The sequence below is a fragment of the Crotalus tigris genome, unplaced genomic scaffold, assembly GCF_016545835.1.
Source record: "Crotalus tigris isolate CLP2741 ecotype Arizona unplaced genomic scaffold, ASM1654583v1 scf7180000017550.10884619, whole genome shotgun sequence".
In the NCBI taxonomy this organism is placed as follows: Eukaryota; Metazoa; Chordata; class Lepidosauria; order Squamata; family Viperidae; genus Crotalus; species Crotalus tigris.
In genome coordinates, this window is record NW_024096468.1 from 5,259,865 (window position 1) to 5,280,111 (window position 20,247).

Consider the following 20,247-nt stretch of genomic DNA (forward strand, 5'->3'; position numbering starts at 1 on the left):
ATTGACCGCCATTCTGGAGATGTAACTACAGTTCTTAATAAAGGTTCCAAAATTTTCAATCAAATCTCACCTGAATTTCATTTCTTGACAGAAGGACAGATCGTCTCGCCTCTCCATCATTACTTTCACAAGTTGGCAGAGTTTGGTTTTGATCTGAATTGCATGCACCAGGTTCCCAAGGACACGCACGTATCTGTGATAATTGAGATAAGACCTCTTATATTAATGAAGCTTGTGAAAACTGCTAACATCCTCTGAGCATCTTCTCCAAAACCATCACAGGCCAAGAATGAAAAGACTGGATTTTTCCTAACAAATCGGCATTCGCATGCTGGTACCTAGGTTGGACTACAATTCCACCTCTATTGCGGTAGAATTTGATGCTGGGTTGCAGGAAGGAGGGACTCTTTCCCCAAAAATGTAAAAGACAAATCAGCCTTGAGTTCCTGGTATGCAGAAAGAAGTGCTCTACTTGCCCTTTCGTTACCTAAATTACAGTCTCATCATTCAACCAAATTCAGCTTGCTTCTGTGTGATTGTTGGGTCTAGAACCGGACACCCTTGCTTTGCTACAAGCAGACAGGGGGAGACACAGAGGAATGAACTGACTTGCCTAACTAGATTCAGCATCATGGTCTCAATCCTGGCTTGCCCAAGGTGTTCCGAGCTGCCTTCGGTGTGGTTATCAAGCAGGTTCTTCATGATCGCGATGGTCTGCTCCACAAACTGGGTATTGGTATCATTTAACAAGACCTGCGCAGGAGCAAAACATGCTCTTGGTTATACATAATAAAAATATCCACCATGTTTCCTTTGAAATTCTTCTAATTTTCTGCTTTGCGTGTCAGCAATTTTTTCAGACCCTTGAGAAATTTCTGGTAGCCCACACGTGCTATCAAGCCCCATCTGAGAACACAGATATTTTGCAAGATTTGAGCATCCCATGAAACCTCAATGGTTAACATATACTAACTATAATATATATATTATAACTTCAGTTATAACTTTTTTTAAAAAAATATAGTATTTCAAGGAGCAATTACATCATCTAACCATGGTAAAGACAACGTGTTACACTTCTTTGGACAGAAAAAAGACAAAGTGATTGACGATATCTATGGAAATTCTCAGTCATCCAGCTCATGGTTGGCCCAAAGGTGCTTTTCCAAAGGCAACTGGATTTTGTTTTTCCTTGAAGAAAACTGAAGAAGCTTCTTGGTTGAGAAGCAAAACGTCTTCAAGGAAAAACAAAGTCCAGTTGCGTTTTGAAAAAGCACCTTTGGGACAAAGTGATTGATAGCATCTTAGTGAATAAGGGCAAGACAAAAATAACTTTATCTAGATATTGAGGAGGAAAAACGAGCTAGTACTTCTGAAGAAGTTCTGCTGAGGACAAACTACTCCCCAAAATTAATTTCCTAATAGAAATCTCCAGAATCGGCCAACTAATCAACCGACCAATCAACGAATCAATCAGGGCATCTGTCAGTTTATTTACCTCACTCTCTCCAAGGAAAAAAGATGGCTTATATGGACACCCAGCCAGTTATCAAATCTGACTCTGAATTATTTTGTATGCGAACACTACCTTTATCCCATAATAGTTAATCTGATTTGTCTTCTAAATACAGGAGTGTGGTAGAAAGGAGGAGTCCTGCTTATGGGTAGTCCTCAACTTACAACCACAGCTGAGCCCCAAAGCCCATTGCTAAACAAAGCAGTTGTTAACTGAATTTTGCCCCGTTTTGTAACCTTTCTTGCCACGGCTACTAAGTGAATTACTGCAACCGTTAAATGAAGCATGCGGTCATTAAGCATATTTGGCTTCCTCCATTTACTTTGCTTGTCAGAAGCCGGCTGGGAAGATTACAAATGGCGATCACATAGCCCCAGCGGAGTGCCAACCATCATAAATACATGCCAGTTGCCAAGCATCCAAATTTTAATCACATGACCGCAGGGGATGCTGCGACGGTCCTAAGCATAAAAAACATTCATAAATCCCTTTTTACAGTGCTGTTGCAACTTTGAACATCGTTAAACGAATGATTGTAAGTCGAGGGCTGTCTATATGGATACCAGACATAGATGTCCTCTCCAGAGCAGGCCTATCATCATACACTCTGTTGATGAAAGCCCAGATGCACTGGGCAGGCCACGTTGTAAGGATGCCAGATCATCGCATCCCTAAACAGCTCTTCTATGGTGAGCTGTCTCAAGGAAAGCGATCGCACGGGGGACAAAAGAAGCGATACAAAGACACGTTGAAAGCCTCTCTCAAGTCCCTGGATATTAACACCATCTCTTGGGAACTTCTGGCGCGTGATCAACCGACATGGCGCACCTTGGTGTACCAGGGTTGCCAGACATATGAACACAGAAGGACAATCTTGGCACAAGAGAAGCAAGCACTCCGCAAAGCCAGAGCTGTAAAAGCTGAAGTAACAATGTCTACATTTCTTTGTTCAGTATGTGGCAGAACATTTTGTGTTAACATCGGTCTTATTAGCCACCTACGGACACATCGTTGATGGCCCATAACCCACAAGATGTCAAGGTCTTCATCGAAATCGATGGATGAACAACATATGGTAGCTGCTTTGCAAGACAGTTTAACTGAAACTGAGCTTTTACCTGCCCTTGCGAGTCGAAGAACTTGCTGATGATATTCTTTAATTTGTTGAAAAGCGTTGGGTAGAGGGCAGGGCTCAGCTCCAGGCCGACGAGGTCCTTAATGTTGGTCCGTATCTGCAGACCCACTTTCTCGTGGGTGCAGACCATCAGGGACAACAAGCGATCCATGAACTTGCTCACAGGAGTCTCGGTGTTGCCGTCCATCGACAGCATGGAGATCATGGAGCCTTTCCGCTCGCTCACAGGGCCCATGGGGGGACTGGAGGATGGAAAGGGTGTGTTGCCGCGATGCTGCAAGCACACTCCGCCCAGGGCGCACAGAAAGCCGGTCATGTTGATCCACTCTTGCAAAGAGTCTGTGTCGGACAGGTCTATGGAGCCTCCACCGCTGACATGGGACATCCGCCTCTTCACGATTGTCTTGTGAAGGCTTTCAGCAACCTGCAGAGAGTGAGACATACAGCACGGGAATTCAGCCATGGGAATTGTATCAAGCACAAAAACAGAAAGGCACGTGAATTCTCACAATGGATGGAAAAAGTGGTGGAGTTGGTGGAGAGGGTGAAGCTAACTGTTTTAATTAAAGAGAAGAACTTAGCCAGTTTTGTTTCCACTTTGGAAACCAATTCTGAGTTTCATGCCTGAAACGGGAGGGGGGGGAATGGAATTTTGATACAGGTAATCCTTGACTTACAACAGCTCATTTAATAACTATTCAAAGTTACAACGGCACTGAAAAAAAGTGACTTATGACCGTTTTTCACCATTATGATTGTTGCAGCTTCCCCAGGGTCACGTGATCAAAATTCAGGCACTTGGCAACTGACTCATATTTATGACAATTGCAGTGTCCCTGGGTCACCTAGTCACCTTTTGCGCCTTCTGACAATCAGTCAATGGAAAAGCCAGATTCACCTAACAACCCTGTCACTAACTTAACAACCGCAATGATTCAGTTAACAACTATGATGAGAAATGTCGTAAAATGGGGCAATATTCACTTGGCTGTCTCGCTTAGCAACAGAAATTTTGGGCTGAATTGTGGTCGTAAGTCAAGGACTACATGTATTAGGTTTCAGTGACTAGATTAATCTTGTTGTTATAGAAATGGCTATTATTTCTGGTATCTATTAGAAATGTAAAGCAAAAAGCTGAGACTATAACTGTATATTGCATTCCGCTGTACCTAAAAGGAAGACGATGCTTTTTTTTTCCTTTTTACCTTGCACTCCTCTCCCTTTCCCTTCTGATCTTTATTTTCATTTGTATTTTATATTACAATAAACTCTAATAAACATCTCCAAAAAAAAGAAAGGTGAGATGTGAATGTCACACTGCTGAATTGGTGTGTATTAATTTGTACGGATAGGGATTATTCATTCCAGAAAGCAAACTAGTCCCTCACAAGGACATAATTCTCTTTCTAGGCAACCTTAATCCATCAGGAATTGGGTTTTTCAGAAAAGAATTGCGGCTCAAACAAAGTATAACTTAAATCTGGTCCCATATCCAACCTAAACTGGCTCTTCATAATGCTTTGCTATCACTTGCTATGAGAGGATTCGTGAGATTCCCTTTTAAAAGCCTTTCTAGTTTCATTCTCATTCTTTTAGGTGCTTGTTTATATTATTAGCTTTATTAGACTGATATTCTGTAATATTTTCTAAACAACTGGAAGGTCCTTTGGGAAAGCTCCTGAAAAGCAGAATTGAAATGTTTAAAAGAAAGCAAATTAATATTCTGGTAAATTCACAATAATCAAAATATGTTTTGTGTTTTGTTCTACTCCGAATTGGCATGCTACCTGAACCTATCACAGTGGATTAAATTTCATACCCAATGGCTCAGCATGTGTACATCCTGGACATAAGCTGTTTCAACACACCCCCTCAGGATGCCGCTTATAGGGCATATAATACCAAAACATCTCTGCACAAAAACAGTTTTTCCCATATGCCATCATTCTGCTAAACACCTAATTCCCACAGCACCATCTTATGTCTAAAGATATTTACCTACATAGTAGGGCTGTATTACTATTATCCTTCTCATCTTTCCTATTACCATCTCCTATTGGTATCTTATGATTTATCACTTTGTTGTTTGTTTGTACACTGAAAGCTTATGCACCGGAGACAAATTCCTTGTGTCTCCAATCACACATGTCCAATAAAGAATATTCTATTCTTTTCTATCCAATGATTAAACAAACAATGGGCCAATATAACTTTGGTTAATAAGCCGTAGCTGAACACATCACAACTTCATCTATCTATACCAGGGGTAGGCAACCTTGGCTCTTTTATGACTCATGGACTTCAACACCCAGAATTCCTGAGGAATTCTGGGAGTTGAAGTCCACGAGTCATAAAAGAGCCAAGGTTGCCTACCCCTGGTCTATACAATAGGGACCAGAGAAAGCCAATCTGGTATAATGGTCTGAGGTATTAGAATAAAAACAGAGAGAGCAAGGTTTTAGTCCCAACTGAGGCATGGAAGTCAGTTGGGTGAGTTTGGGCCATTTGTTCACTCTCAGTCTTAGGAAGAAGGAAAGGCCAAACCATCTCTGAAAAGATTTCTTGCCCCAAAAACAAACAAACAAACAAACCCTGCACAGATCTGCCTATGTAGTCATCAGAGGTCAAGACCGATTCGAAGAACAATAACCACCTCATTCTCCTCCCCCCCCCACCAGCAGATATCACAGTATTTTTAAATTTTATTTATGACTTAATTTATATGATGCCTATCTCGCTGCCCAGAGTATCTTTTCTGAAAGGCAGCCAAACAAATGATATAGGCCAGGGGTAGGCAACCTTGGCTCTTTTAATGACTCATGGACTTCAACTCCCAGAATTCCTGAGCCACCATGGCTCAGCATGGAAACCTTTCCCTTTCTCCTCAGCATGGCTGGCTCAGGAATTCTGGGAGCTGAAGTCCACGAGTCATAAAAGAGCCAAGGTTGCCTACCCCTGACATAGACATAATCTCAACAACTGAATGAGGGATTCCAATGTGTTCTGAAGAAAAAGCAAACTGACTTCTAACCATCAAATGAATAAATGTAAGAGACCACACAAGCATGTAAAATATAAACTTTCCAAAGAAAAAAAACCCAGTTAAAAAAAAAGAATATTAGGAGAAGTTGCACTCAAGCAAAAACGGAACTTGCTTTCATTTTTCTCAAAGGCAAAATGAAAAGGGGAATTTGCTGGAGTAGCAACAGAAGGCTAAGGATGACAGGAGTTATTCGCCCAACTTTTCTAGAGGGTATGTTCCTCTAATGATCTTGGTCTTACCTGGCCATCTTCCATCTTAGTCTTTGGATAGTTGAGGATCAATTTTGTAGCCGCCTCCCATTTAAAATGTGTATCTTCCCAAGCCTACAGCAAACCGGAAGAGATACCGTTTTATCACACAGCATAAACAAGCCCAAGGCAAACCTGCTGACTGCTGAAAATAATTTTTTTTTTACCCTAAGAAAAGGAAAAAGCTTACCTCCGTGTTACCTGCTGTTGGATGTTCAATACGCCTGAGCAGGGCCATCACCCTCTTCTGAAGAGCCGTTCTTCCTACAAAGAGATGCACTCAGAAGCTGAGAACATTTTCTTAAGATTGTTTTATTAACAGCAGAAGGGTCTTCTATAAGATTGTCTTCAAGGGAGAGTTAGGACTGCAGAAAGAAACAATTGCAGGCAGCCTGCCTTCCATTGAGAACCCAAATACTGTAGGAACCAGAAAGAGGGCTGAGAAAATATCTACAGGCCCTTCACATCCTGGACATAAATGGTTCAACCTCTCCCCTAGGGATGGTTCTATAGGGCATTGCATGCCAAAACAACTAGACACAGAAACAGCTTTTTCTCTCATGCCATCACTCTGCTGAACACCTAATTCCCACAGAACTGCCTTACACCTAAGGATATCTAACCATGTAGTAGGGCTGTATTGCTATTATCCTTCTCATCTTTCCTATTAGCTACTCCTATTGGTATCCGACGACTATCACTTTGTTGGTTGTATTTTATGATTTATGACTGTACCTTTGATTTATGACATCACTTTGTTGTTGGTCTGTACTCTGAGAACTTCTGCACTGGAAACACTGAGAGCTTCCTTGTGTGCCCAATCACATTTGGCCAATAAACAATACCGTACCTTACCCTACCCCAGAGGTGTCAAACTTGCCACATCACGTGACGTGTTGCGACATATCGTGACTTCCCCCCCCTTGCTGGAGCTGGGGTGGGTGTGGCTTCTGCGTGACACATCTGGCCCATGAGCCAGCAGTTTAACACCTCTGCCCTACCCTATCCTATCCTAAAATGAAGATCTTTGCTTTTTTAAAAAAATGGCAAAATGGATCCATATTCATTCATACTGTGCTGTACATTTTAATACAGTGGTTAAAAAAATAAACTAATTGTAAAGAATTTCAGTTTCAAGAGTATAATTCAGACTTTTAATTTTAGATGTAATAATAATAAGAAGAAAGTTGGAAGGGACCTTGGGGGTCATCTAGTTCAACCCACCCCAGCTCTGGCAATGGGGGAAAAGTCACGACACGTTACGACACGTCAAGAGTTGGACACCCCTGACTTATATGAAATAAGCTGTTGTATTATCATTACTGTGGTCATTTAGATCCAGTCAACATTCTGAAAGTGTGCTTTTGAGTTTGTAAGTCATCAGTGTTACATGGAAACTGAAGCAACAGGCATCAAGATACATGAACCTGTTCTCAGCTGTGACTCCAGTTGCAAAGGATAAAGAATTTAAAGAAGCGCCTGACGTTTATCCACTGAAAAAACTTTGAATATACTGAAAAGAAATCTCTTGTGTCTAATACCAAAGTTGCTTTTTCAAGAGGCAACTGGACTATCTTGTTTCTCTTGGAAGACATTTTGCTTCTCATCCAAGACAACCAAGACCTGGATGACTAAGACTCTCCACCGACATCTTATGTCTAATATTTTAGGTTTATGCATATAGCAATGGGACCTCTTCTTACCTGTAGACATCATATTGCTCACAGAAGCAAACTCCATAAAGGTATTATAGTTGGGCAAGAAGTTGTGAACTGACACCTCATCTACTCCACACCTGATATCTGCTTCCTCGCAGAGATGTCGGAAACAGGACATTGCCACAAGCACTGCCTCGGTGTCAGGACTCCAGAGAGACATATACAAGGCAACCTCCAACTTGGTCTGGGCTTGGCGACATATTGGTGTCCCACTGCAACCTACGGTGCTTTCCTTCGGAAACAAAACATTGGTAAAGTCAACTGGTAGTTGTCACTGCAGTGGTTATTTTTCACATATTTCAAAACCTAATATAGTTCAGTTAGTCCTCAACTTACAACCATTCATATAGTGACAGCTCAAAGTTACAACAGCACTGGAAAAAGTTATTTACAACCAGTCTTCACACTTAAGACGACTGTAGCATCCCCATGGTCACATGATCAAAATTTGGGCACTTGGCAACCAATATGTATTTATGAAGATTGCAGCATCCCAAGGTCGTGTGCTTGTCATTTGCAACCTTCCCAGTTGGCTTCTAACAATCAAACTAAATTGGGGTGGAGGGAACCTGATTCACTTAACAACTGCATGATTCACTTAACACCTGCAGTAAGTTGCTTAACAACCACAGCAGAAAATTGGGTCATTAAATTGGGTGTGCCTACCTTAATAACCATCTTGCTTAGCAAAAGAAATCCTGGTTCCGATTGTGGCCGTAAGACAAGGACTACCATTTTCTAGCACATTAGATACCCAGCAGTCATGGAGTTCCCATCCAAAATAGGTTTTTATCACAAATTCAGAAACCACTAGACCAGGGGTAGGCAACCTTGGCTCTTTTATGCCTCGAGGACTTCAACTCCCAGAATTCCTGAGCCAGCATGGCTCAGCATGGAAACCTCTCCCTTTCTCCTCAGCATGGCTGGCTCAGGAATTCTGGGAGTTGAAGTCCACGAGTCATAAAAGAGCCAAGGTTGCCTACCCCTGACCTAGGGGATATCAAGTTGAGAAAAGCTGCCATAATTCATGATTGCTTCCCACGAAGGAAGAGGCAGAAAATTAATGAAACTACCTACTTGCCAACTGTAGAAAACTGGAACCAACTTATTATTTTGAAATCTGAACATATCCTGTACGTAATTATAAGACGTTAGATCAGTGGTTCTCAACCTGTGGGTTGGGACCCCATTTGGGGTCGAACGACCATTTCACGGGGGTCACCAAACAAGGCTGTCTGCCATTTTTTCCCCTTTTCTTTGGCCATGCCCCTGGCACCCAATGATGTATAAGTGGTTGGGGGTCACCACAACATGGGGAACTGTATTATGGGGTCACGGCATTAGAAAGGTTGAGAACCACTGCGTTAGATATATAAAAATCCTTCCAGCATGGGACACCCACAATGCCGTGGGGAACCAATATAAAAAAAACTAGGTCAATGTCAAGAGTTTAGCCAGAGAGCTGGAACCCACAAATACTGAGAGTATCTGTTTACGGGTAGTATGAATGTGTAACTACAGGTAGTCCTCAAATTACAACAGTTCACTTACTGACTGTTCAAAGTTACAGCGGCACTGAAAAAAGTGACTTATGACCTTTTTTCACACTTATGACCATTGCAGCATCACCATGATCACTTGATCAAAATTCACACGCTTGGCAACGGACTCATATTTATGACGGTTGCCGTGTCCTGCCTGGAGTCACATGATTCCCTTTTGCAACCTTCTGACAAGCAACGTCAATGGGGAAACCAGATTCGCTTAACAATCGTGTCACTAACTCTACAACTGCAGTGATTCACTTAACAACAGTGGCAAAAAAGGTCATTTGACAAGCAGTCAATGGGGCAAAACTCACTTAACTGTTTTGCTTAGCAACAGAAATTGTGGGCTCCCTTATGGTTGTAAGTCAAGGACTACCTGTATAATTTATCAAACAAGCTGCCAAGACTGGGTTCACTCAAAAAAGCTACACAGAGAAAAATAAATTCCACAACGAACAGGAAGACTTTCGTAGTCTAACCACACTCCTGAAAATCACAGGGTGTATGAGATCAGCCCAGAGTTTTCTAGTCGGGCACATGTTTCAAGGTGACATTTTTCATCACTAACCACTGCAGTGATTCACTTAAAACGGTGGCAAGAAAGGTGGTAAAATGGGGCAAAACTCACTTAACACCTATCTCACATAGCGGCATGAGTTTTGGGCTCAATTGTGATCGTACTTCAAGGACTGCCTGTAGCCCAGAGGTCCCCAACCCCCGGTCCGTGGACCGGTACCGGGCCACAGCGTGCCAGCAACCGGTCCTCACAAACAAGCAAAGCCCCATCCGTGGGATGCAGACAGCACACAAAACCACGCCTCCTCCGGTCCACGGAAAAAACCTGTTTCCACGAAACCGGTCCCTGGTGCCCAAAAGGTTGAGGACCTCTGCTGTAGCCCACAAAAGAAAGCTTAAGGCTAAATAACATTCCACGGGGCCAACTCTCCCTTTACTCACCATGCAGAAACTCCCTTTGCCCTTCCTGAGCGGAGCTCCTGGGATACAGCGCATCATCTCTTCGTGGTCAAGAGAAATTTGATTAGCTCCACCTCCAGAGACATCACATCCTACCCCATAGAAGAAGAGAAAAGGGCAGGAACTTCTATCTGATTGCTACAAAGAGAAAGAAGAAGAAGAATTTAAAAGCCATCCAACTTTTTGAAAGGAATGAAAAATACCAAAGTAACGTGGGAGGGAAAGAAAGGTGGCCAGTGGCCCTACATTTATCAAAGGAGAGAAAATACTTGCAATAAGAGTAAAAGCAATATGAACACTTGAAAAATTTATATATATATATATATATATATATATATATATATATATATATATATATATATATATATATATATATATCACACACACACACACACACACACACACACACACACACACACACACACACACACAAGAGGAGTCCTCAAATGAGAGGACTGGAAATTTAACACCCATAGATGGCCAGTGGCCCTACATTTATCAAAGGAGAGAAAATACTTGCAATAAGAGTAAAAGCAATATGAACACTTGAAAAATTTATACATATATATATATATAGTAGTCATGCTGGATACATGGGGACTTTATACCGTCTGAAACAAATCTGCTGCCAGTCCTCTCTGCTTGCATGCAATACAGGCAGTCCTCGAGTTACAACTGTATTGGAACTCAGAATTACGTCGTAAGTTGTGTCCTAAGTGGATCACCAGGATCACCTGTGCCTGATTTTATTACCTTTTTTGCAGCAGTTATTAGGTGAACACCACACCTATTTTACCTACACAGGGGAGGCTGAGTCTAGGGCAGTGGTTCTCAACCTGTGGGTCAGGACTCCATTTGGGATCGAACGACCATTTCACGGGGGTCGCCAAACAACGCAGTCTGCCATTTTTTCCCCCTTTGCCTTAGCTGTGCTACTCCCTTTTATTCTATTGGCTTTTGAAAGCCAATAGAATAGACTCTCTTGAATAGAGTCTAATTCTATTGGCTTTCAAAAGCCAATAGGAATTGTCCAGGCTGTCTCTGCCCTGCTGAGCCCGCCAAAAGTCCCATTCTGCAAACGGTGCTGCACCAGTTGAGTAGTCCTCGACTTACGACCGGTTGAGTAGTCCTCGACTTACGACCGGTTGGGGGGTCGCGGCATTAAAAAGGTTGAGAACCACTGGTCTAGGGGTAACTGGTCTAGGGTTGCCTAGTGAATTTTACTCCTCCTAACAGGGATCTGAGCTGTTCAAAGCTGAAATTCCTCCCCACAAGAATCAAATTGGTCCCTGATACAATCAACAAAATGCTTTCTCCATGGGTGACCGCCAATTCCTAAACCAGGGATAGGCAACCTCGGCTCTTTTATGACTCATGGACTTCAACTCCCAGAATTCCTGAGTCAGCTATGCTGGGAGTTGAAGTCCATGAGTCATAAAAGAGCTGAGGTTGCCTACCCCTGTCCTAAACCAATTCTGGGAGTTGAAGTCCAATGAGTCATAAAAGAGCTGAGGTTGCCTACCCCTGTCCTAAACCAAGAGCTATCCAAAAGGTGTTTTTCAAAAGGCAACTGGACTTGCTTATTTTTTTTTCCTGGAAAATATTTTGTTTCTTATCTAAGATGTTTCAGTTTCTTCTTCTGAACTGAAGAAACTTTTTGGATAAGAAGCATTTTTTTTTTTCAAGGAAAAAGCCAAGAAAATCCAGTTGTCTTTTGAAAAACACCTTTAGGACAACCATGATCTGGATGATTGACAATTTCCAAAGACAACTGACCCAAGACCTGTACACCTGAAGGATTATATATGAAAGCCTTATAGAAGTGCTGGATTAAATGTGTAAATGTCCAACAGGATCATACACTAATAGACACTAACAGACAAATAGTGTGCTTTGGTACACAGGATTACTCAAAATTCAAACTCCCCAAGCAGATGTTAGAAGAGATAAAGGGTAGCAATATATTGAGCAACAAAAGAAACAAAGATTTTAGGAAAGATTTACTTTTCTTGCCAAGGAGATAGAATCTAGTTCACAATGTTAAGAAAAGTGTTGTGGCACACGTTCACTTCCTTTACTGAGCAAGAATGTTAAAAATAGCTGGAGCTAGTCAAATTTTCTTTCCATGAATTTCCAAGCTTCCAGTAAGTGGAACAAGCCACCAACAAGCCCTAACTGCAAGCCTCTTTGAGACTTAGGCTTTCACTTACTTTGTTTTTCAGAAGAAATTTGTTCCTGCAGATCAAAATCTCTCGCAACCATTTGAGGATTTCCGTGCTGCTGAGAATCTGATTGCTCGTTAGTCTCTTGCATATACAAAATAGCATTTGTGAACTTCAGGAACATGCAAATAAGAAAATAGCCACAATCTGTCAGTTATCAATCAGAGCATTCTGTACTGTCCAAGGCAACATTTTAAGGAAGTTGTTCACACAATTATCGTGACAACAATTTACAATTTCCCCAGTTCTGCACAGTCTTGTCTGCTTCCCCTCCCACTACCCCAGGAAAACACTTAATTTGCTCAATCCTTTTTTGCAAACCCAAAGTCGGGGTTCAAAGTTCTCAGTAGAAAATAATAACATCTTCACAAGTGTATAAATGTTTATACACAACACTAGAAGGAAGCAGTTTCGCCCATAATTCACACCAATGTGCCAAGGTTGAGAACTGTTTCTGATACGTTGAAGAGGTGAAATCACAAAACATAGCCCTTACAAGCTTTGAGTGTCTGAAAGACATCCTGCATTCTTTGTTTTTATGAAAAATTGGCAGAAGTAGCTGTTAGATAAATACTGGGTGCACCTAATTTTACATATTTTTAATCTCAAAAATATCCTTGTCAGTATCTTAAGGCTGCAGCATAAGAATGTGAGAAGAGAAGGAAAAAGGAGGAGAGAGAAAAAAGGTAACAGATGCACTCCATGTTTTTCTTCTACAAGTTTGGAATTCTCACGAATCCACATTTGTAACCCTTTTAAAAATTAATTTTACCTGTTAAAAAAATAAAATACAAAAAAATACAAAAAAGTCTACAAAATACCGGTAGGTTATTTTGATTAAAAGAAAAGAAACACAACCCAGTCCCCAATTAACATTAAAGCATTCCATGTGATATATAAATACCTACATGAAATTAATTCAGTTGCTAAGCTTGACGTTAAATCTATAGCAACATACTTTGTCATCTTCTCATTTTTAGAACATAAAGATTTTTCAAAAATAGGTAACCTGCAAAGCAATACATAGCTGTCCTCATAATACAGCTGGGTATATTGCAACCCACACCCTCCAGAGCTAAGATGAGCACTTCATAGGGAGAAAAGTGTAATACAGAACACTACAACTGGTACACAAGTTTGATGACTTTAGACTGAGGAAAAACATATTACAGGTAGTCCTTGACTTACAACCATTTGTTTAATGACTGTTCAAAGTTACAACGGCAGTGGAAAAGTGAGTTATGACCATTTTTCATACTTATGTCTGTTGCAGCATCCCTATGGTCATGTGATCAAAATCTGGGTGCTTGGCAACTGGCATATATTTATTATGGTTGCAATATCCCAGTGGCATGTGATCATTTTTCTGACAAAGTGCAGAATGGGGAAGCCAGATTCACTTAGCAACCATGTTACTAATTTAACAACTGCAGTGATTCACTTAACATTGTGGCAAGAAAGACTTTAAAATGAGGCAAAATTCATTTAACAACTGCCTTGCTTAGCAACAGAAAATTTGGGTTTGATCACGATCATAAGTTGAGAACTACCTGTACACTTGTTCTAAAACACTGCATTGGTTCACAAGCAGAATTTCGCCTTTGTCCATGAAAGATAAATTTATTTGGGTCTGGATCCCAAATGTTCTGATGGAGGTTTTGTTCCGTGCAGAATTCTAGGATCCTAAGCAATTTTTTTGGTTTTCTGACTTTAGGGAGATGTGGGCAGATGTCTATCAGAATCTCCAGGGTGCTGCTCAAAAAACAGTCTCATTTAACACATTATGTAATTCATAGTTTTATGTTTGGGAGATAATCTATATAGCAAGAATGTGATTATCCCCAAATGAGACTTTTCCCAAAAACAATCAGGTTTGTGAACTGGAAGTTCCTAGACTCAGCCTAATGGCAGCTGTTCAAGTATCGGCATGACTATCCTTCTCTAACCAAGACAACAATTGAATCTCTCCTGAACAACACATCACACTTGTCCACTATTGCAGATGTATACCTTATAATACAATTGTTGCTGTACACTCTACTTAGTGATCCCTTTGAGAAATTCTCAGAAACTCCAATCTGCCCAAATAATAGCAGGATTGGCATTAATGGACACAGGCCTGCCTTATAACACTGCCCAAGTCCCCAATCTATCTGAAAGCACAAATGGGTGGCAACATTCAAAAGCCCCAAATTCTTTGGGTGCAGGTTATTTTAGAGATCCATCTTCCTGGGCCCCAGGAGCTGATGGAGAGGCCTTGGAAAGGAAGCATTTGAGAAAAAGATGAAATTGTCTTCTCCGTAGTTGTCCCCAAATTATGGAACGGGTTGCTTCACAAAGCTCAACTAGCACCCATTTGTTGATTGTTTTGCAACAAAAACATTTTATATGGGTTAGTTTGCAACAGATAGCAGTTTTTTTTTTTTAAAAAAATTAGGCAGTCCTTTGTTTCAGCAGACAATCCTTTTTCCTATGGGCTGTTTGGTGCTCTTGTTACCCAACTAGATAACATTATCATTTGTACTTTGCTAGTTTGCAGCAAACCCCACTCCCTTCAAGTACTGATGATGTTACCTAGTTGAGTCATGAAATGTCTGCAAAAAAACAACAACCACCAAGCTCAAAGAGGACCAAGGACTCCACAGTCCAATCCTGAGCTACAAATATCCTCTTCTATTAATTTTTTACCTACCATCTTGTTTCATCTGCTGAATCAAAATACTGCCTTATTGTCCTGCTATTCTATGGAAACACCATTTAGATGCAACCACTCTTAATCACTTGAATGGGATGATCAGTGGCTCAACTGCTGTTTTTCTATGGTTAAAAATTCTAGCTGTGATACAAAATCGAGGAAAGGGAGTCAGTGGTGAGTCTGAACTGACCTGATTTCCCAGAACGTTTCGATGGGTGCATCAGGGTTCCACAAGTCAATGCTGTCTAATTGATGAAGCACAAGCAAAGCCTGGAAGCATAAACATACAAGAAGACTACATGAACATAACCCTGGACAGAAGATTTCTGCATTGTGGGAATAAAAAGATTAGACCAGGGCAAAGCCAACTGCGGTTCTCGTTTTATATTTAATGAATGGGTACCTGATAGGTATCCTACAGCTCGATGTTTCTTCAGATCGAGCCTCTAAAGCAAGGGTATTCAACGCTGGCAACCTTAAGAGTTGTGGACTTCAACTCCCAGAATTCCTCAGCCACACGTTGGAGACCCCTGGTCTAAGGAGAATCAAACTAGACATTCCTTCTGAAAGGATCAGATAAACTTCTTCTCTCCATGAACCAAGGACAGGGTTTGCTGCTCCATGACCTGCAGAAGCAATGCCACCTTCTTCCAATCAGTCTGGGCGAAAGTTGAAGGGGAAAGACTTGTAGCAAATCAATAGCATGTATTTACCATCAGCTAATGCTGAAAAAAGTAGCAACAGCAACAGTACAGATTGGAAGAAGAAAGCCTGCCGCAGCAAGGATGGCTCCTAAATCTTACTGGCTTAGATGTGCTTGGAAATTTTGAGATAATGTGTTTAAAAATAAGCCATTCCCCATCCTTTGGCTGGCTATATTATGTCTATGGAACTCCATGGATTCCTTCAGCATCTGGACCAAGAGGTAGGTTCCATTTCACCTTTGCCAATTTGCTAAGTTAACAAAGGAGTCTCCTTCTTTAGAGAAAGAAGAAACACCATTCCCCAAGGCAATCTCTCTTGCAACAGTGTGCTTTCCAAAATTCCCATGGCTATAGATCACCCATCCCCAGTCTGGTTGAGATGTAGATGTGACAGAGCACAACTCCCATAATCCATCCGGAATGCTCCAAAGGTGCTTTTTCAAGAGGCAACTGAACTTTTTTTCTTTCTCCTTGAAGATGTTTTGCTTCTCATCCAAGAAGCTTCTTCAGTTCTGAAGCTTGCTGGATGAGAAGCGAAACGTCTTCAAGGAAAAACAAAGAAAGTTCAGTTGCCTCTTGAAAAAGCACCTTTGAGACAACCATGACAAATCCATCTGGAAATTAGAGAGGGGATTTTACTGCTCTTGGATATTTGCATTTATCTTCAATTTACTGCATATACAGTACTCCTGATATTATTCCAATTAACAAATTGGTGGGCTGAACTAAGCTGAGAGAATATGATTGGCCCAAAGATACCCAGTGAAACTTTCACTGGCCAGCAACAGGCTTGAACTCAGCTCAGTCTTAATCTAACATGTTAATCACTATATCAAATTACAAAGCACATTAACAGGAGAATAATCACGTTGGCTAAAACTGACATTTTGTCTGGCTCCCAGCCACTTTCTGGCGTGTGATCCCTGGAACCCCACTCCAAAGTTTCATATATCCTGGAAAAGTTATGCACTTCTAGATAATCATCGTGCAGAGTCAGACCCAAATTCAAAGGTTGGGAGACAAAGAGATGGAGAAGCTGTTCTTTAGAATCAAGACATCTAAATATGCCCTATAGTCAGAAGTTTGTTTCTAATATCAAGATATGAGGTCTTATTCATAACAAAATTATTTCTCCATGTAATATAAAAACTGGCCAGGGGAGGGGTTGTGTTGCTGCTATTAAGAAATTTGAATTAAAAATCCACACATTATAAATAGATACTATATCAGCAACATAGTGATATTGGACTTTGGTATCAATGCCAGATGAAGATATTTTTATTCAGATTGAGCAATTTACTAAATGCCATCCTTGTGTAATTTTACCTGCTGAGTTCACAGTTGCTGTTCTTGTAGATGTGTTTATTTCATATTGTATTTTTAAGAGATGTGTTACACCACCTGGAAAACCAAACTAGCTGACACTTTAGAAATGTGTTAACTGAATAAGAAGATCCCAATCCCCTTCTGTTCCAGGCAGTAGCTTGAATGTAAACACCAATTAAGTCTCCTTACCTCCATGGCCTCTTGTGCTATTTCTGGCATACTGGCTTGTGGGACAAGCTGGACAAGGCCGTTTATGAGTTCAGCCGTGCTTCCTTGGGGGTCAGGCCCCTGTTTCTTTGGATTCTGTATGAAAAGACAAGAGATGCTGAAGCATTTGTTCATCAGTGAGAACTGCCCCCTGAATTCTATGAAGGTGAAAAGAGCTACACAAAATTGGTTGGTTTTGCCTGGGATTTGTGATTAGTAAGAATCTATTCACATACTGTGATTTAAAGGCTTTAATTCAATATAGTCTACTGCTGAAACTTGGCCACTGGAAATCAAAAAAATTAGATAGCTTGACTCTAAAGGCTAGAAACAGGTCTCAGGATCTATGTGGAATTGCTGTACTTTGCCTCGGATGGGATTCTACATCAATACGTACCACAAATTAAAAGAAGCGTTACAAATCAAAAGGTAAGCATTGTATGTTTTGTGACTTCCACGTCTGGAATACCCATTTGCTCCTTTCAAATTTTTTTGAATCTGTTTTAAGAACTTTGTGTAGATCTGTAAAAGGAGCTGGAACAAATGGGTAGGAAACAAGTTGGTGCTTGTTTCATTTGGAAAAACAAAGTTCTTCAACCTGTGTGAAGTAACTGCTCCCTTAGGTTCAATAGATGATTGTACCATTTCCAGCTACAACAACCTCTTCCTGCAACTGTAGACAAAACAAAAGGACGTTTTGTCCAGTTCTAAAACAAACGGTCCTCTCCCAGATCCTTTTCCCAGTGTCACTTTCCATGAGATGGGTGGCAGTATAACATGGATTGATTGATTTCATATTAGCTGCAGAGGCTAAATACCAAGAACTTTTGGGTGGTTCTAGGTTTCAGCTGAAACAAAATCTGGAGAGATCCTGGAGCGATTTTATGAGGAGGGGAGGGCTGTTGTTGTTAATTGTGAAGTCGTGTCCGACCCATCGTGACCCCATGGACAACGTTCCTCCAGGCCTTCCTGTCCTCTACCATCTTCTGGAGTCCGTTTAAGCTCACGCCTACTGCTTCAGTGACTCCATCCAGCCACCTCATTCTCTGTTGTCCCCTTCTTCTATTGCCCTCAATCTTTCCCAGCATTAGGCTTTTCTCCGGTGAGTCCTTCCTTCTCATTAGATGGCCAAAGTATTTGAGTTTCAACTACAGGATCTGGCCTTCTAAAGAGCAGTCAGGGTTGATCTCCTCTAGGACTGACCGGTTTGAACGCCTTGCAATCCAAGGGTCTTCTCCAGCACCATAGTTCAAAGGCCTCAATTCTTTGTCGCTCAGCCTTTCTTATGGTCCAACTAGGGCTAGGGCTAGGTTGGTGAATGTTACCTTTCCCCACCCCTTATGCTGCAAAGCTTGTACCCAGCCTACTTGTCTCCCACCCAGTCCAGCATCTTCCCTTCTCTTCCTCTCTTTCCTGCTTCTCTTCAGCAGCTCCTCAGCAGCATAGCATATCCCACCATCATATCCACTGCCTAATGTCAGTGCCTTCCCTTCAATTTCTGTCCCTCAAAATGATTCTCACAGCCCATTACAATTTTCACTAAGCAACATACATAGCTTCTCTAGGTGGTGTTCAAAGAAATTTAAACTTTTTCATTAATTTGTATCTTTTTTTCCAATTATTACTGTGGGTTTTTTTTAAAAAAAATGTTCCAAGGGTCAAGACTATTTTTATTCAGCACTTTCTGGATTTTGCATACTTGCCAGATCAGGTAGCAACAAATATCAATCTAAAATAGTTATCAATTTTTAAAAGTCCTTCAGCTGCTTTAATTTCTGCATGTTACATTATGTTTATAGAAATGTATATTCATAATCTTTTTTTAAAAAAACAACAACCAGATTTTCACTTACATAGAGTAAGAGTTTTGGGTCAGCGTGGATCAGTTTTACAATAGATAACAACAAAACTTTATAACTTCTGGTTTCAACATCTGTAGGTTTTTCTTTAAACTTCAGGCTTGTCATTTTCTCTTTAAATGTAAGACTCTAAGAAAAATAAAACCATTAACAAAGAAATAAATATTCCAAACATGGAACTTGTTTCAAACAGCAGGATACCATTTGTTAGTTCTAACACATCTATTGCTGAAATATGAATTGTACAGCTGATTTTTTTTTAATCAGTCTCTTTTTCATTAGTCTTGAACTGGAACGTCCGTGGAGTCTTCCATTATGATGCAATATCTCTTTAACTCATCCATTTCATTACTCAAGAGAAGGATTCTGAGGTCACCTGAACAGACTGAAAGCAACAAGTCAGGCTGCAGCTATACTAACAAAGCTACATAGCGTGAAAAATTATTGTATGAGAAACAAGGAGGAAACTAGCACAGAATCACAAATGGAAAGGGCCATCGAGATTAGCATATCAACCTGCCCCATGCAGGAATTAAAATATTTCAAAAATATTAAGAAAGGAAGACCCACTAGTGGAGGGATAGGCAACCTTGGCTCTTTTATGACTCGTGAACTTCAATTCCCAAAATTCCTGAGCCAGCATGGCTCAGCTTAGAAACTCTGCCTTTCCCCTCAGCATGGCCGGCTCAGGAATTCTGGGAGTTGAAGTCCACGAGTCATAAAAGAACCAAGGCGGCCTACCCCTGCACTAGGGTCTAGAAACTGAGTTCGGCGGCTCTGTTGTTTTTGTTTGCTAAGACTGTTTCTAAGATTAAATCAGCGTTTTCCAACCTTGAGAATGTCCAGAAATCTGGATGTCAACTTCCAGATTTCTCCTCAATGATCATGCTGGCTGTGGAATTCTGGGAGTTGAAGTCCACTTCTGGAAATTCCCATGGTTAGAAAAAACCTGCCTTATAGGTTACCAAATTGCCTAACAAATATTTATGCCAGCCTCATAGCCCTGGGATATTGGCTTCTGTTGCCTATGATCTGAGAACACAACCACCACC

General features: G+C 41.0%; 1 protein-coding gene across 5 annotated transcripts in view; it reads right to left on the reverse strand.

The window, feature by feature from the left end:
• Positions 1–20,247, reverse strand: part of NF1 (neurofibromin 1) — a 211,016-nt gene that overhangs the window by 151,501 nt on the left and 39,268 nt on the right. For all 5 annotated transcript variants that reach the window (XM_039341252.1, XM_039341260.1, XM_039341268.1 and 2 more), the window contains exons 13-23: positions 19,190–19,324; positions 17,319–17,432; positions 15,290–15,369; positions 12,393–12,516; positions 10,165–10,320; positions 7,646–7,892; positions 6,133–6,206; positions 5,934–6,017; positions 2,635–3,075; positions 614–753; positions 71–193 (exon numbers count right to left, since the gene is read on the reverse strand). In XM_039341252.1, coding sequence (XP_039197186.1) covers positions 71–193; positions 614–753; positions 2,635–3,075; positions 5,934–6,017; positions 6,133–6,206; positions 7,646–7,892; positions 10,165–10,320; positions 12,393–12,516; positions 15,290–15,369; positions 17,319–17,432; positions 19,190–19,324 — 1,718 coding nt within the window. The remainder of the gene's footprint in view (positions 1–70; positions 194–613; positions 754–2,634; positions 3,076–5,933; positions 6,018–6,132; positions 6,207–7,645; positions 7,893–10,164; positions 10,321–12,392; positions 12,517–15,289; positions 15,370–17,318; positions 17,433–19,189; positions 19,325–20,247) is intronic.